The sequence below is a fragment of the Dasypus novemcinctus genome, chromosome X (assembly GCF_030445035.2).
Source record: "Dasypus novemcinctus isolate mDasNov1 chromosome X, mDasNov1.1.hap2, whole genome shotgun sequence".
Lineage (NCBI taxonomy): Eukaryota > Metazoa > Chordata > Mammalia > Cingulata > Dasypodidae > Dasypus > Dasypus novemcinctus.
In genome coordinates this window covers 114,932,958-114,948,508 of record NC_080704.1, presented here as the reverse complement: position 1 = coordinate 114,948,508, position 15,551 = coordinate 114,932,958, and the positions used below count along the sequence as shown (strand labels likewise).

General features: G+C 45.7%; 1 protein-coding gene across 1 annotated transcript in view; it reads right to left on the bottom strand.

The window, feature by feature from the left end:
• Positions 1-237: 237 nt before the first annotated feature.
• The window catches only part of FRMPD3 (FERM and PDZ domain containing 3), a 59,977-nt gene continuing 44,663 nt past the window's right edge, over positions 238-15,551 (bottom strand). The window contains exons 11-12 of the mRNA XM_071213155.1: positions 5,052-5,873; positions 238-3,413 (exon numbers count right to left, since the gene is read on the bottom strand). Of these exons, the coding sequence (XP_071069256.1) occupies positions 325-3,413; positions 5,052-5,873 (3,911 nt within the window). The 3' untranslated portion in view covers positions 238-324. The remainder of the gene's footprint in view (positions 3,414-5,051; positions 5,874-15,551) is intronic.

Here is a 15,551-nt window from a genome sequence, read left to right as displayed (position 1 = left end):
GGAACATGAAGTGAGCCTGATGTCACCTTTCAGGCCCAGGGGAAGAGAGAAAATACAGCTCTGCCAGTAGATGTAGTGACAAGAGTTCTTGGCCCTCACCATGACACCCAGAGGCCAAGGAAGGGGTGACGATCCCCAGGGCAGCAGCTGCCTGGAGCCCTCAGGGAGAGCCTCAATCAAGGGAGTTTTACTCCCTGGAGACTGAAGGGCTCTGGGACCCTGAGCAGCCCAGCAGACACATACACACTTGTCACAAGATGCAAGGACCACAAAGCTCAGAACCTGGGGCCATGGTTGGGGAGGGGGCAAGTCTGGGCAGATGCCCTACTTAATAAGGGTTTTTAAGGAGCGGGTGAATGTGCTCATAACAGTCACGGATGTTGGGGAGCCTGGTGGGTGTCCCGAGGCCACCCCTATAGCTGCTGCCACCTGCTGCTGCTGCTGCTGCTGCTGCTGCTGCTGCTGCTGCTGCTGCTGCTGGTTAAGGTTCCGGGCCGTGGACTCCTCTGCTGCGCGCAGCAGGAAGGTGTAGTTTCTCACCACCTCTTCTACCTTGGCCAGCAGCTCTTGGCGTTGGGCCTCAGAGCGCACGATGAACACCAGCCGCACGAAGGTCTCAATGAGGCTGCTCAGCACCTGGAAGCTGCCCGTGATGGCTGCCAGCATGTGAGTTGGGCTCTTATCCACGTTGGCCACACGGCGGCAGGAGGCCCGGAGCTCCTTGAACTTGAGAGCCAGCTCCAGCTTGTACTCGGAGATCTGGGAGACATACGGCTTGGGGGCGCGGGCCTCAGGACTGGCCACACACTGTCTCAGGACCGTCAGCAGCTCGTTGGTGTCCAGCCGGGCAGCGAGGAAGCCATCCGGAAGGCCGTAGGCATGGGCCCGCAGGGCGTTGATCTTGGCCAGGCTCCCCTCGAAGGTGGACACCCTCAGGTCAATCTCCTGGGTGTGGGAGGCCTCGGGGCTGCTGCTGCTGCAGGTGGTGGCATCCAGCACCTGCAGGGTCCTGCTTACCACCGGTACCACCTTCTCGTCCAACTTCATGCCAGGCAGGATCTTCATGGGAATGGAGTAGGAGAGCTCGTCCTTGCCGTCGCTCGCATCATCTGCCATGTCGCACTTGCGGTAGTAGAAGCAGTAGCGGATGGAACAGCACTTGCTGCTCTCACTCTCCTCGTCCAGCTCGGCAGGCTTGTGGTACACCTCCTCTGGTAGTGAGAACACAGCCATCTGTCGGGGGCCTTTAGTCTCAGAGGCCACCTGGACGTATGAGGGGTTTCCCAGGGTCGGGGATTCCAGAGATTTGCTTTTGGGACCCAAGCCAAGGGGGAGGCCTGCCTCTGTTTCTTTGGCCTCCCTGGGTATCATGCCCAGGGGAGGGTGTAGGTAGACATCCGAGGTCAGCGAGGCCCTATCACCCTGGTCGAGCTCACTGACACTATAGCGGCGCATCAATTTCCGGTAGTTAGGAGCTCCCAGACACTCGCCCCCCGAGGCACATGTGGTCAGGCATGAAACCCCGCTCTCAGGATCAGAGCGACATTCTCGGGATTCCAGGCTGGTGGAGCGTATGCGCCGGACAGTGGTGGGGCTGCTGAGGCTCAAGCCCGGGCCGGCCTCTGGCTGCCTCTGGGGAGGGGGGACCCTGTCCCTCTCCCTCCCCTGGAGGCTGGGCACCGGGGTCTGGGCAGCCTGAGGCCGGCCTCCCCGGCTGATGCGCTTGCAATCGCAGCTGCGCCTCTGTTCACGGGACATACCAGGCCCCTGCTGCACAGGGCTGCTGCGTAGCTGGCAACTGCAGCGGCCAGGTGCTGGAGGCTGCAGGTACTCAGTGCCTGGCAGGTCCCCCTGGCTTGGTGGCTTCAGAAGTTCCTCCAGGAACTCCAGCTCATACTGCTTTACCTTCTGCAGCTGGGCCTGACGCTCATCTGTCTCCTTTTTCTGGCGGGTTGGAAAGGTGGCAGAAAATAAGTTGCGTAGCCGAAAAGGACCCCGGGAGGATTTAGGCTTTGCAGGGCCTTCAGAGGCTGAGGGAGCTCTATCCAGGGTCATTTCTAGCTTCCTGGAAGGCATGGTGCTCACCTGTCGGCTGTCGGTCTGAAGTCTCAGTGGGCTCTGGCCTCGAGGTTGGCAGCTGGGGCTCTGGCCTCGGGACTGACTGCTGGGGCTGGGGCCACGGGGCTGGCAGCTGGGGCTGGGGCCTCGTGGCTGGCAGCTGGGGCTGTGGCCACGTGGCTGGCAGCTGGGACTCTGCAGAGCCATGGGGTAGCCAGCTCGGGGGACCAGGCTGGTCTCCTCAAGCTTGTTGATTTTGGGCATGCTTTCTGGCTGCCCCTTCTCCCCCTGGCTTATGACAGTGCCCTGCTTGTGCAGGGTAGGCTTAGCACCCTCTGCCCCACCCTTGCCTGCCATCTCCCCTGTGGCTTGCTTGCCCAATGACTCTTGACTCACATGTGAAAGATAGCTTTTGGTAGGGAAACTTTGAACAGGCAGCTCTTGTGGGGAGAGGAGCAGGCTGTCAGCCCGGCTGCTGATGGGTGCTCTGGGGCTGGAGGAGACCTCTGGGCCCAGCTGCTGCTGGGAATTCCGTGAGGTCTCTGGTGCACTGGGGCTCATTTTGAACTTAAGATTTTTACTAGTATTGCTGCTTGTCATGCTAACTTCTGGCCTTCCCATGCTCACCTCTGGCCTCCCCACACTGATACTGGCCTCTAGCCTCCTCTCTCCCCTACTGGGGGGGTTCCCCAAGGCCTCCCCAGTGGTGGCTAGACTCTTACTGTGAACCACCTGCTGTAGGGCAGCCGAGATGATGGCTGGGGTCACACTGCCCTTTGGGTCCAGGATAAGTTTGGGACTCAGCCTGACTTCCTTGGGCAGGTTCTCCCTCAACTCAGAAACCTGCTCTTTACTCAAGGATGGTGTGGCCGCCCTCAGTGACATCTCTAGGCCTGCCCTGGTGTGGCCAGGCCCTCTGTCCTCAGGAACCGGAGATAGCAGGCTCAGGTTCTTCTGTTCACTGAGCTGTGGGGACAGTGCTGGGTGCACTGCCAGAGTATACGTTCGCTCTCCCTGTGGTTGGGCCTCTGGCTGGGGCAGCTTCCTCCGAGCGCCAGGGGGCCCAGGACTCTGGCCTGTGACAGCTGGCTGGAGGGATGGGTTGGGATCCGGGCGCCCAAGAGAATAAGGGGCTGTAAGAACGGCCTGGGCTGCGCAGCTCTGGATCCGGAAGGGCAGGTCCTTGCGGGCAAGGAGGCTGTCCTTATTGAGGTGCTGGGCCAGGAAGTAGGTGGTGTTCTGGTGCTGCTTCATGGCTGACATCATCTCTGACATGTCTGTGAGCTCTGAGGAATTGGTTTCATGGCCCGAGTCCAGCGATGATTCAGGGGTGATTGTGGCCAGCACAATCAGACCTGGAGGAGCAGGGATAGGCTTATTATACTTACTGATATCGAGTTCTTTTCCAAACACAGGGAAAGAGAGAGAGGGAGCTTATGGAGGCCAAGGCCAGCCAGCAGCATTTCAAGCTGGGAAAAACCAATAAGGCCTAAGGGGGGACTGCAGGGCTGAAGGTGGAAGGAGTAGAGGGGAGGGGACTGAAAGGGGCAAGCTGTGAGAGGAGCTACGAAGGGCTGGAATTCACGAAAGCAACAAAAGAAGCAAAGAGATGGTCTGGGCCCTCTGATAGCAGATGAACATGCAAAACTTACATGAAACAACATGCTAATCAGCACTATTGTTAGATTCAGCAGCTAGAAAATTTTTGGATAATTGTCCTGAAGAGGGTTGGCATAGAGAGGCCCCTTCTCTATCCCTTATCTGGCCAGGCCTCCCTACAATCCTTGCAGCTGGGGTCATTTAGTTGAACTTGTCCTCTTTCTGGCTGCCACATGGGCCTCAAAGCTGGAAGCATCTAAGCGCTTGGAGCATCAGACTCTGAGCAAATGGAAATGCTGGCTCCAGAGGACCACACATGTGGGGTCTGTCCAAAGCCAAAAATGCTGCTCACGTGCACAGTGGTGTGGCAGTACCCTCACATATAGAAAAGATGGGAATTGATACTCAATCTGGTTAGCCAGGCTCCCTCTGATCCCAACCCATTTCTTAACTATCTCAGTCCACACTTGCTCCTGCCTCACATACTTTCTTATATTCCTTATCCACCCCCCCCTACATTCTTTTCTGTTGCTGTCTCATTTATCATCTTTTTTTTTTGTTTAAGGTGTGTGTGTATTGAGTATGGATGTATGATCATGGGTGCAGGTAGGACATATATATATTTGGCCACAAGATGGACATATATGTGTATATCAGGGAAGAACGCACATGTTGTCTGGTTCTCCGACCAAATCAGAATTGATAATAATAGCTACCACTTCCTGAGTCCTTACTTTATGCTAACAGTGCTTGAGTGCTTTGCACGAATGATCTCATTAACCCTCACGACAACCCTATGTGATGTGTCTATTGTCATCGACCCCATTTAAGATGACAAGACTGAAGCTCAAAGAGGGTGAGTGCCTTGCCAAAGGTCATGCTGAAAGTAAGTAAAGAAGCCAGGACTTGGCATATCTAACTCAGATCCCATGCTCTCAGGTAGGATAAAAACCTCAGCTCTGAGCAGTGATGGCTCTTGGCTCCCCTGATCCCAGGTTGCTAGGTGCTTAGTTGGTTGTCTGGTTTTCTTCCAATCATATAGATGTTGGATGTTCTTTGCCTGTCTTCTATATCTCTCACAGTTTCTCTCTGATCCTCCATCCTGGTCTGGCTCCACAGCTGTCATGGCCCCAATCCCAGGGTCCATCTGTATGACATTTCCAAAGAGATGGGATGGCAAGAGCCAAAGTTCTAGCTAGAGCTGAGCTGTCAATCACTGCCACAGCACTGCTACTCCCCTGACCCTATCTGAATCACTTCTGGCCCATCTACTGCCCTGACATACCAAGGTGACTGTAACATCTGCTTGAGAAGAAGCCATGTCACCTGCTGGCCCTGCTTGGCCAGGAGAATGGAGGGGAGGCAAGAGGGAGGAAGAACAGGCCATTCATTACCTGCAGTCTGTGGGGGTGGGGGGTGTGGTCCATCCTCTGAAGCAGCCAGAGCTTCCAGAGCCTGCAAAGTGGACACCAGAGCATCATCTAGCTCCTGGGCATGATCTCGAACTGTCCGGGTTTGCACGCTGTCAATCAATGTCACTGGAATCTCGTCATACAGGAGCCCATGCAGGTGGCGTCCTTGCTCCTGGCTCTGGACTGCCCGGCGCTTGGGGTCATCCTCATCAGAACTATTATCTCGGAAACCAGGGGGCGGGGCGGCAATGGCAGGCAACAGAGAAGTGCTCTCGTCTTCTTCCTCCTCTTCCTCCTCACTCCCGGGAGGTGGGAGGGACATCAAGTCTATCATATTGTCACGAGAGGAGCCAGGCCTCCCACCTTTGCGAGGACCCAGCTGCTCCTGGAGTTTGGCTTTGCAAGAGTCACAGTAGAAATTCAGGGCTTCAGCCCCAAGGGAATTGTCCAAGGTGTAGGACCGGGCCCTGCTGGCACAAGGCCCATGGTCTAGGCTGGCTGCATCAAAGTCATCGGGGACCACATCATAGCCTTGGCCAGAGCTTTTGGATGTGGGGTCAGACTTGGTCCGGGGCCTGGTCTCCTCAAAGATGATTAGGTTCTCATTGACATCTGTCCGACTTTCCTGCTCCTTCCTTTGTTCCCGCATGTGGAGGTAGCAGAAGCTGACAAGCTCAGAGTTGGCAGGCGGGGGCGTGCAGTTGCTCGACTTCCTGGGGCTGGTGCCCATGCTGCCCACATAACTACTCTCCTTTTTCCCCAGGTGGCCCCCAGTGATAGGGCGGTGGGCGCTGTGCATGTAATCTAAACCCAGAAAGAGAATCAACACATGAGCCCAGGTGCTGAGGATTGCAGTGGAACTCCCTTGGCAGCTCTGGCCCATGTCTCTGGAGCACAACTGGGTGACAGATTCCGAGAGAAAGCATTACCTGGTTGCTAGAGATTAGGGGAATGGAAATCTGACAAGTTACTCATGATTTAGTATGAACCTATAAAAAACAGGCTAAGTACAATATCTAAGAGTTTGCATTTCAAAAAGGGCTGTGAACTCCAGGGCACCAAAAAAAAAAAAAATTGCAATTAGAATTCCGGGCATCTGAACGTGTAAAGTGTATGGGAGACATGCTGGGATGTGCACATGTGAGAGGGGGTGGGGAAGGCATTCTTATAATTCCTCAAATCATTTAAGTAAAGTGATAAACTTCACTGCATTTGTGTAGGGACAGCCCTGCCTGGTACACATACATGTGATATTATGTTCTAGTTATGTTCTAGTTAATAGCGCTAAATGATAATAGGCGTGTCTCTCTGAGAATTATCCATAGCAAATGCTTTCACTCTGAATGGCTTTTCTCTCTTACTTTGGTTTGGGAGACCCTCCCCATGATATCGATGAGAAAATACTCAGGCAATGTCAACTAAATTTGCTATTAGCAGGCAGACAGACAAATGGCAAAAAAGCACTAACTCAGGCTCTGATCATTACACTCTGGCCCATTTAATCCTCACAACAACCCACTGAGACAGGTACTATCATTATCCCCATTTTACAGAGGAAGAAACTGGTTTAGATGGTTATGTGAATTATCCAAGTTCACACAGGCCATAAGTGGCAGAATCTGGATTTGAACCCATTTCTGAGTGCCTTTAAAGCCTGCTTTTAATCATTATCCTATAGCTCAACATGGTGGTAAAGATGCTGAAAAACAAAGCTTCAAAATGCCTTTGGCAGGGTCAGTGTGTTAGTGTTGCTTTTCACTAGGAACTTTCATTAAAGCACAGCACTGGTATCCAAAATCAGAGCCCCAAATTATGTGAAGCAAAACTAGACAGAAATGAAGAGAGAAACAGACAATTCAACAATAATAGTTAGAGACTTCAATACCCCACTTTCAATAATGGATAGAACAACTATACAGAAGTTCAACAAGGAAATAGAAGAACTGAGCAAAAGTACGAAATAACTAGACTTAACAAATCTGTAGAACACACAGCCCATACATTCTTTCTAAGTGTGTGTGGAACATTCTCCAGGATGGACTACATGTTAGACAAGAAAACAAGCTTTGGTAAATTTAAAAGGAATAAAATCATACAAAGTTTGTTTTCTGATCAAAATGGAAATAAATTAGAAATAAAAAAAAGAAGAAAATTTGGGAAATTCACAAATATGTGGAAATTAAACAACACACTCCTAAATAACCAGTGGGTCAAAGAATAAATCACAAAGGAAATGAGAAAAGAATTTGAGATGAATGAAAATGATGACACAACATACCAGAACTTATGGGGTGCAGCTAAAGTAGTGCTTACAGGAAAATATACAGTAGTAAGCACCTACATTAACAAAGAAGCAAGATCTCAAAATCAATAACCTCACCTTACACCATAAGATACTAGAAAAACAAGAGCAAACTAATCTCAAAGCCAGCAGAAGGAAGGAAATAGTAAAGTACAGGAATAGAAAAAAAATGAAACAAAAAGTTGGTTCTTTGAAAAGATCAACAAAATTTACAAATCTTTAGCTTGACTAGCCAAGCAAAAAAAAGAAAGAGAGGACTCATATTACTAAAATCAGGAATTAAAGAAGGAAAATTATTACTGAAATAATAGATATGGAAATGATTATAAGGGAATGTTACAAATAAGTTCACATCAACAAATTAGAAAACAGATAAAATGTACAAATTCCTAGAAAGAAACCAACTACTGAAATTGACTCAAGGAATAGAAAATCTGAACAGGCCAATAGCAGGTAAGAAAATTGAATTAGTAATTAAAAATCTGCTCACAAAGAAAAGCCATGGCCAAGGTGGTTTCACTGTGAACTTTACCAAATACTCAAAGAAGAATTGATACCAGTCCTTCACAAACTCTTCCAAAAAAATAGAAGAGGGAACACTTCCCAATTCATTCTGTGAGGTATAGCCTGGATACAAAAACCAGACAAAGGTATCAGAAGAATACTACAGACCAAAATCCCCTGTGAATGTTGACACAAAATTCCTCAACAAAATACAAGCAAGCTGAATCTAGCAACATATTAAAAAAATTATACATGATGACTGTAGCAGTTTGATATAATTGATGAATTCCAAAAATAAATATTGGATTATATTTGTAAACTGATCTTTTCCTCTGGGCATATTAGATTATATTGGATTCATATGTTTACTTGATTAAATAATCATGTAAACCTCTTGTGCCAGTAGGGCATTGAGTCCCCACTCTTTGGTCGGTGGGAACTCACAGATAAAAGGCATGGCAAAGGAAAGAGTTAAGGGTTTTTGATGTTGGAGTTTTGATGTTGGAGTTTGATGCTGAAGCCTTAAGCTGGAGCCCTGGGAAGTAAGCTCACAGAGGAGGGAGAGGCAAGACCCTGAAAGCGAGGAGCCCAGGGAGCCTGAACCCTCGCAGACATTGGCAGCCATCTTGCTCCAACACGTGAAAATAGACTTTGGTGGGGGAAGTAACTTATGCTTTATGGCCTGGAATCTTCAGGCTCCTACCCCAAATAAACACCCTTCATAAAACCAACCAAATTTCTGGTATTTTGCATCAGCGCCCCTTTGGCTGACTAACACAATGACCAAGTGGAATTTAACCTACAAATGCAAGGTTGAACCAATATTCGAAAATCAGTCTAATACACCATGTTGATAGAAAGAAGGACAAAAGACACATGATCATCTCAATAGATGCAGAAAAAGCATTTGACAAAATACATCACTCTTTCATGATAAAACACTCAACAAACTAAATAGAAGGGAAATTCTTCAATCTGATAAGGGGCATCTATGAAAAACCCATAGATAATATTGTACTTGATGGTGAAAGATTGAAAGACTGAAAGTTCTCCCTGATCTCAAGGAAAAGTCAAGGATGTTCACTCTCACCACTTCTACTTAACATTGTACTGGAGGTTCTAACAAGGGCAATTAGGCAAGAAAATTAAATAAAAGGCATCCATATTGAAAAGGAAGAAGTAGAACTGTATTTGTAGATGACATGATCTTGTATATAGAAAATCCCAAAGAAAGTGATTAGAACTAATAAATGAGTTTAGCAAGGGTGTAGGATAAAAGATCAATTATACAAAAATCAATTGCATCTTTACATACTAGCAATGAACAATATGAAAACGAAATTCGGAAAACCGATTCTATTTTCAATAGTATCAAAAAGAATAAAGGTGAGTGGATGTAGTTCAGTGGTTGAGCACCTGCTTCCCATGGATGAGGTCCTGGGTATAATCCTTGGTACCTCCTAAAAAATAGAATAGAATAGAATAGAATAGAATAGAATAGAATAGAATAGAATAGAATGAAATGAAATGAAATGAAATGAAATGAAATGAAATGAAATGAAATGAAATGAAATGAAATGAAATAAAATATACAGGAATAAATATAACAAAAGAAGTGCAAGATGTATACACTGCAAACTACAAAACATTTTAAAAATAAATTAAAGAAGACCTAAATAAATGGAAAGGCTTTCCACATTCATGGGATGGAAGACTTAATATTGTTAAGATGGCGATATTCCCCCGAATTGATCTATAGATTCAAAGCAATCCCTATCCAATCCCAGCTAGGTTTTTTGTCCATATGACAAGCTGACCTTACAATTCATATGGAAATGCAAGGGACCCAAAATAGCCAAAACAATCTTGAAAAAGAATAAAATTGAGACCCACACTTCACAACTGTGAAACTTACTACAAAGCTACAGTAATGAAGACAGCATGTTACAGGCATAAGGATAGTCATGTAGATCGTGTAACAGAATTAAGAGTCTAGAAGTAAATCTATACACTAATGGTTAATTGATTTTTGCCAATGGTGCCAAGACCATTCAATGGAGAAAGAATAGTCTCTTCACTTCAACAAATGGTGCTAGGACCATTGAAAAGCCACATGCAATGGAACCCTACTTGAAGTCATATAAAAAAAGTAACTTAAAATGGGCCAAAGACCTGAAAATTAAAAGCTAAAACTATGAATCTCTTAGAAGGAAACATAGAAGAAAATCTTCATGACCTCAGATTTGGCAATGGATGTGATAAGCAACAATAAAAAATAGATAACTTAGACTGAATCAAAATTAATATTTTTGTGCATCAAAGGGCACTATTAAGAAAGCGAAGAGACAATCCACAGAACTGAAGAAAATATTTTTAAATCAACTATCTCATACAGGGCTAGTATCCATAATATGTAAAGAACTCCTACAAGTTAATAATAAAAAACAAAAGATTGTATGGCATGTGAATATATCTCAATAAAACAGCTTTAAAAATAATAAAAAGACAAATAACTGTATTTAAAAATGGGCAAAGAATTTGAAAAGACATTTCACCAAAGAAAATATACAAATGGTCAATAGGCATGTGAAAAAATGCTCAATATCATTAGCCATTAGGGAAATGCAAATCAAAACCACAATGAGATACCACTTCACACTCACTAAGGATCATTCTAATCAAAAAGAGAGACAATAACAAGTGTTAGCAAGAATGTGGGGAAACAGCAACCCTCCTATGTGGCTGGTGGGAATGTAAAACTGTGCAGTCTCTTTGGAAACAGTTTGGCCAGTGTCTCACAAATTTAAACAGAAATACCATTTTACCCAGCAATTCTACTCGAGAGAAATGAAAGCATATGTCCACACAAAAACTTGTACACAAATGTTTATGATAGCATTATTCATAAGATCCAAAAGGTAGAAACAATCCAAGTGTCCATCAACTGATAAATAGCTAAACAAAATGTGGTCTGTCCATATAATGAAATATTACTCAGCAATAAAAAGAAAAGGAAGCACTGATATATGCTGCAACATGATGACCCTTGAAAACATTAAGTGCAAAAAGCCATTCACAAAAGATCATATATAGTATGAGTCCATTTACACAAAATGTCTAGAACAGGTACATCTATAGAGACAGAAAGTAGATCAGTGGTTGCTTAGGGTTGGGTGGTGATTAAGGGGAATGGGAAGTGACTGCTAATGGGTATGGGGGTTTCTTTTAGGAAGGGCAAAATATTCTAAAACTAGATTGTGGTGATGGTCACACAATCCTGTGAATATACTAAATATGCTCCAAAAACATTGAATTGTACACTTTAAATGGATGAATTTTCTGCTTTAGAAATTATATCTAAATAAAGTGTTTATTAGAAAAACATTGTTTTTCTTTCTTTTTTATTGTAATTTTGTGAAGATACATAGATCACGAAAAACATTGTGTTTTTATAAAGAGCTTAAATGTGCCATGTATTGTGAAAGGACTTTATGTGGTTTATCTCACATAATCCTGCCAAATACCTCGTGAGGTATGTAATATTATTGTCCTTGTTTTGCAGGTGAAGAAACTGAGACTCAGAGTTTATGGAAATTGCTCTTGATCACAGTTAATATACGACAGAGCAGGGACTGGAACCCAAGTCACTCTGACTTTAGATTCCGAGCTCTTGTTGTTTTCCACAGACCATGTTGTCTCTCTAAATATAGATCCAATGTAATTACATTGCGTGGATTTGATTCAGGTCTTGGTGGCCTAGAGAACTCTGGATCAATTGAGGGAAGAGCATTTAATGACCCTTCAACCAGGCTTCTGAGCCATGGAAATAAGTACTCTAGGGGAGTACTGAGTCAGGAGTATGAAGTATTAGATCAGGAGGTCCCTCTCTCCCAAGGCACTATCCAACAGGTGCTACCTACATATAAGAGAACTGAACAATCAGGGTATCCAGCCTAGCAATAAGCTTCCTTTAAGGATGAGTACTCTCAGACATGGGCTGGAGGTCTAAGGATGGCTTCCCTCCCAGCAAGATGGAAACATCTCCAACCACAAGGCTGTTAAGGCCAGGTGATACACAGCCCACTGCTTGGTACTGTAACTTCCAGATCAGAGGAGCAGCACTGGGATGTGTAGAGGAGAAAAGACACCTTGAGAAGCCCAAATCTCCTCCAGGCAGAAAGGTTAGAAATGGCAGTAAAGCCAGGTGCAGTTGGCTGATGGCTGGGATGGTGAGCTTCCCAGATGGCAAATCTGTTGTAAATTGCTCATCAGTCTTCCCCAAGGGGGATGCTCAAGTCCAGGGGTTCTTAATCAGGGGTCCACTGACCAGGGATCTATGGAAAGATTTCAGGGGGTCTGTGAGCTTGAACTGAAAAAAAATCAACTTTAATCTTTATTTTCTCTGACCTCTAACTGAAATCTAGCCTTTCCTTCACTTATGAATGTATGCAGTAAATGCTTTACAGTAGTATTCAATTCACCTGGCTGACAGAGGGGTCCATGGAACATAAAAGGTTAAGAAGACCTGCTGTAGTCTCTCCCTTTGTACTCAGCTACTCAGAAGACTGACTTTTAAAAAAATGCTCGCAAAGATGATCCAACTAGAGTTATGTTAAAAAACGTGCAGTTTTTTAAAAAAACATATAAACATACAGTCAACGTGACTGACAATGGATCAAATACAGTGCTCTATTACTTGGTCCTGCTGGATTCTACAGTTCTGTGATTGTTACTGGTTATATTGACAACCTAGTAGTCTTGTGAGAACTTCATATTCTTTCTGAATCATCAAAAAAAGTCTCTTATGTTATAGACCAGCTTTAGTACTTAGGGCATGTTATTGGGTTTTAAATATATGAAAATTAAAAAGACATGTATGGGTTATAGAGTAGCCATTAACCAGAATATTCTTTTAACCAGACAAAACTGTTTTCTAACTATGGTAGAAAATGATGTGCAAGTTCCTGCAGCCGAGAACCTGGGGCCCCCAGAATCTTATTTTCCTGGATTACCCTGGATGTGGAGTGCTCGGGGCTAGAGAGAGACAGCAGCTGCTTCCAGATTTCCCACCACCTCAGTACAGATGGAGAAATGGCATTACTCTGAGCCTTTTTCTAAGCTGTGCCCTCAAGCCCAGGGACTGCCCTGTTGTACCTGTTGAATTCCCCTTCTGTAAATATAAAAGTACTTACTACACTATATTGTCATTATGTCTTTAATTATCTGTCTGTACTTCCCCTCTAGACTGTAAGCTATGGGAGGGCAAGGACTACATGTGTTATTCATGACTGTGTTCCCAGTGCCTGGCACATAATGGAAACTCAAGAAATATTTGTTGAGTAAGTACACAATATGCCCCCTATGGATGAAACTACTGATAAAGCCTAAGAGGTAATCTTTTCCTTCCCCCTTCCCCGTTCTCCTTTTACTGGGTCTTGAAGGAGAGGCAATGCCTTCTTTTGCCCAGTTGCTGGTTTAACAGCATCCTTTGGGCCTATATTAACCCTCCTGGGCCTAAAGGACACTGCTAAACCAGCAGCTGGGAAAGAGAAAGCATTGGGCTGGCTGGCAGCCAGCAGCTCCTGTGAAACAAGAATATGGAGCTGACCAGATTTCTTCTCCCTTTCCAGAGATACCAGGCACTGAGTGGGCTGGAGCTTTGGTTCCCAGAGGAAAAGCTTAGATGAGGCTGGGAGGATGCCCATTTGCTACAGGCCTTTGTTAAAGAACAAGTCAGTACTGTAGCTTCTGTTTTGGGATGAAAGTGAAGACAGATGGAGGAAACCAATCTCAACTTTTGACCTTGATCCTAAAGGTCTACAAGGCCAGTAACTGAGAGGCCCTCGCTGTAACCTGGACTGACATCTCCTAAGCTGTGCTACTTCCTTTCTACCTTTTCCTTCTTAGGGGCCATGAGCTAAGATGTGTAAACCAGCCCCTGAGTTCGGCTACTGCTGTGGTAGCTGGGTGCAACGAGACTCCCACCCCACCCACTGAGAGCACGTGGTGGCTGCTGTCATCACCTCAGTATCTAAAAGTTTAAAAGGCCAAAAAATATTGAGCCTAGGCATCTAACTAAGCCCCAGGGAGATGATGGCAAGCTCGAGTTCTTGTCTTTCCAGCCAGAGAGATGGGGAAGGGAACAGTGGAGGCTTTCTATTGCTTTCTGTCCCTGAGCTGATTGTTCACACAAGGAGAAAGAGTACAAATAGCAGAGACATCAGAATGGTCCATTTGGCAAGACACAGAAGCCCTGTGCTAGAAGCAGCCTAAGTCGTCATCATTCTTCAGGCCCAAGGGGGCTCTCAGGAATTAGGGAGCAGTGTCTATAGCCATGCCTAGTCTTTATAGAAACCTCATCTCTAGCCGGCAACACCTCCAAGGAAATCCAGATTTTCCCATGGAAAAACAATGGAGGCAAAATGGAAGGTGTTCAGGGAGGCTGAGTTTTAAAAGCCTGGGGTCCCTCAGTTGTGGCCATTGATCCCATAGCAAGGGGAACACCTAGGGCACAACATTCACTAGTGCTCTCTTTGATGGGATGAGAGGGAATATGTGATGGGATGAGGGTGGGACTGCAGAGTTACCTCCACTGTTGTCTTAAAGTGCACATCCCCAACAAATCTCACTTCCACATTTGGTGTTTGGCTGTGCTCTAGGCTCTTCCTTTTGCCTTCCCTCTTCCCTTTCTCCCTCCCTATCCTACTCAGTAAGAATATAATTTACTTATATGTAATTAGAGAGGGAAGGACCAACCATAGGTGATACCAGTAATGATAATGCTGGCTTCTTAACCATTTGGCCCTTCTTCGGTTCGACAGTATGGCTGTCTACTTCAGAGCCATTCACCTGGAGATCTGAAGCATCTCACCCCCCACTCCATTCCTTCCTATTCTAAGTCAGTTCCTTTGCTTCTCTATGTGTACCCTTCCCTTCATATGCCTTGGGTCCCCTGTCCTTACCAAAAAAACAGGTGGATTGTCTTTTAATTGCTGTAGACAGTGTTAGGATAGTAAGCACGGGCATGTCATTCAGATACTTGTAAAGAAGAAACAAGGAATAAGAGGCTTGTGGGTAGGATGGCAGCCCTCTGGGGGCTGTGACATCCATCAGGAGTGTGTTTCTACCCTCAAACACCTCCATCTCGATGAGACGTGACCATGCTAAATGCCAAGACAGTCCTGAAAGCCAAAGAAATAGTCATGTAGCAAGGGCAAGCAGACTGGGGGCCTTCTGTGTATAGGGAGGGAGGGACTACTGGATGGTAAGTATGACAGTTAGAGATTATTTATGAATTCCAAAAAGAGAGATTATGTTTGTAAACTGGTTCCTCTGGGTATGATACCCTTTGACTGTATTTAATTCAAAGGTTTTACATTTACTTGATTGAATCAAGATTAGGGCTTTGAATTTACCATATCAATAGTGTTTAACTCAGGTTAAGTCCCTACCCCCTTGGTGGGCTATATAAATGGACACTCACTCAAGAAGACACACAGAAGATACAGAAGAGAGAACTTTGCCATTTTTGATCCTGGAGCCCCAGGGAGTGATGAGCCATTCACCAGCTAGTTTACAGTTGACCTTGTGAAGAGACCAGAGCAGCTGAGATGCCCTGAGAGATGAGCCCTATGCCAGCCTGCAGCTGAGATCAGAAGCTGGGCCCACGGAGCCTT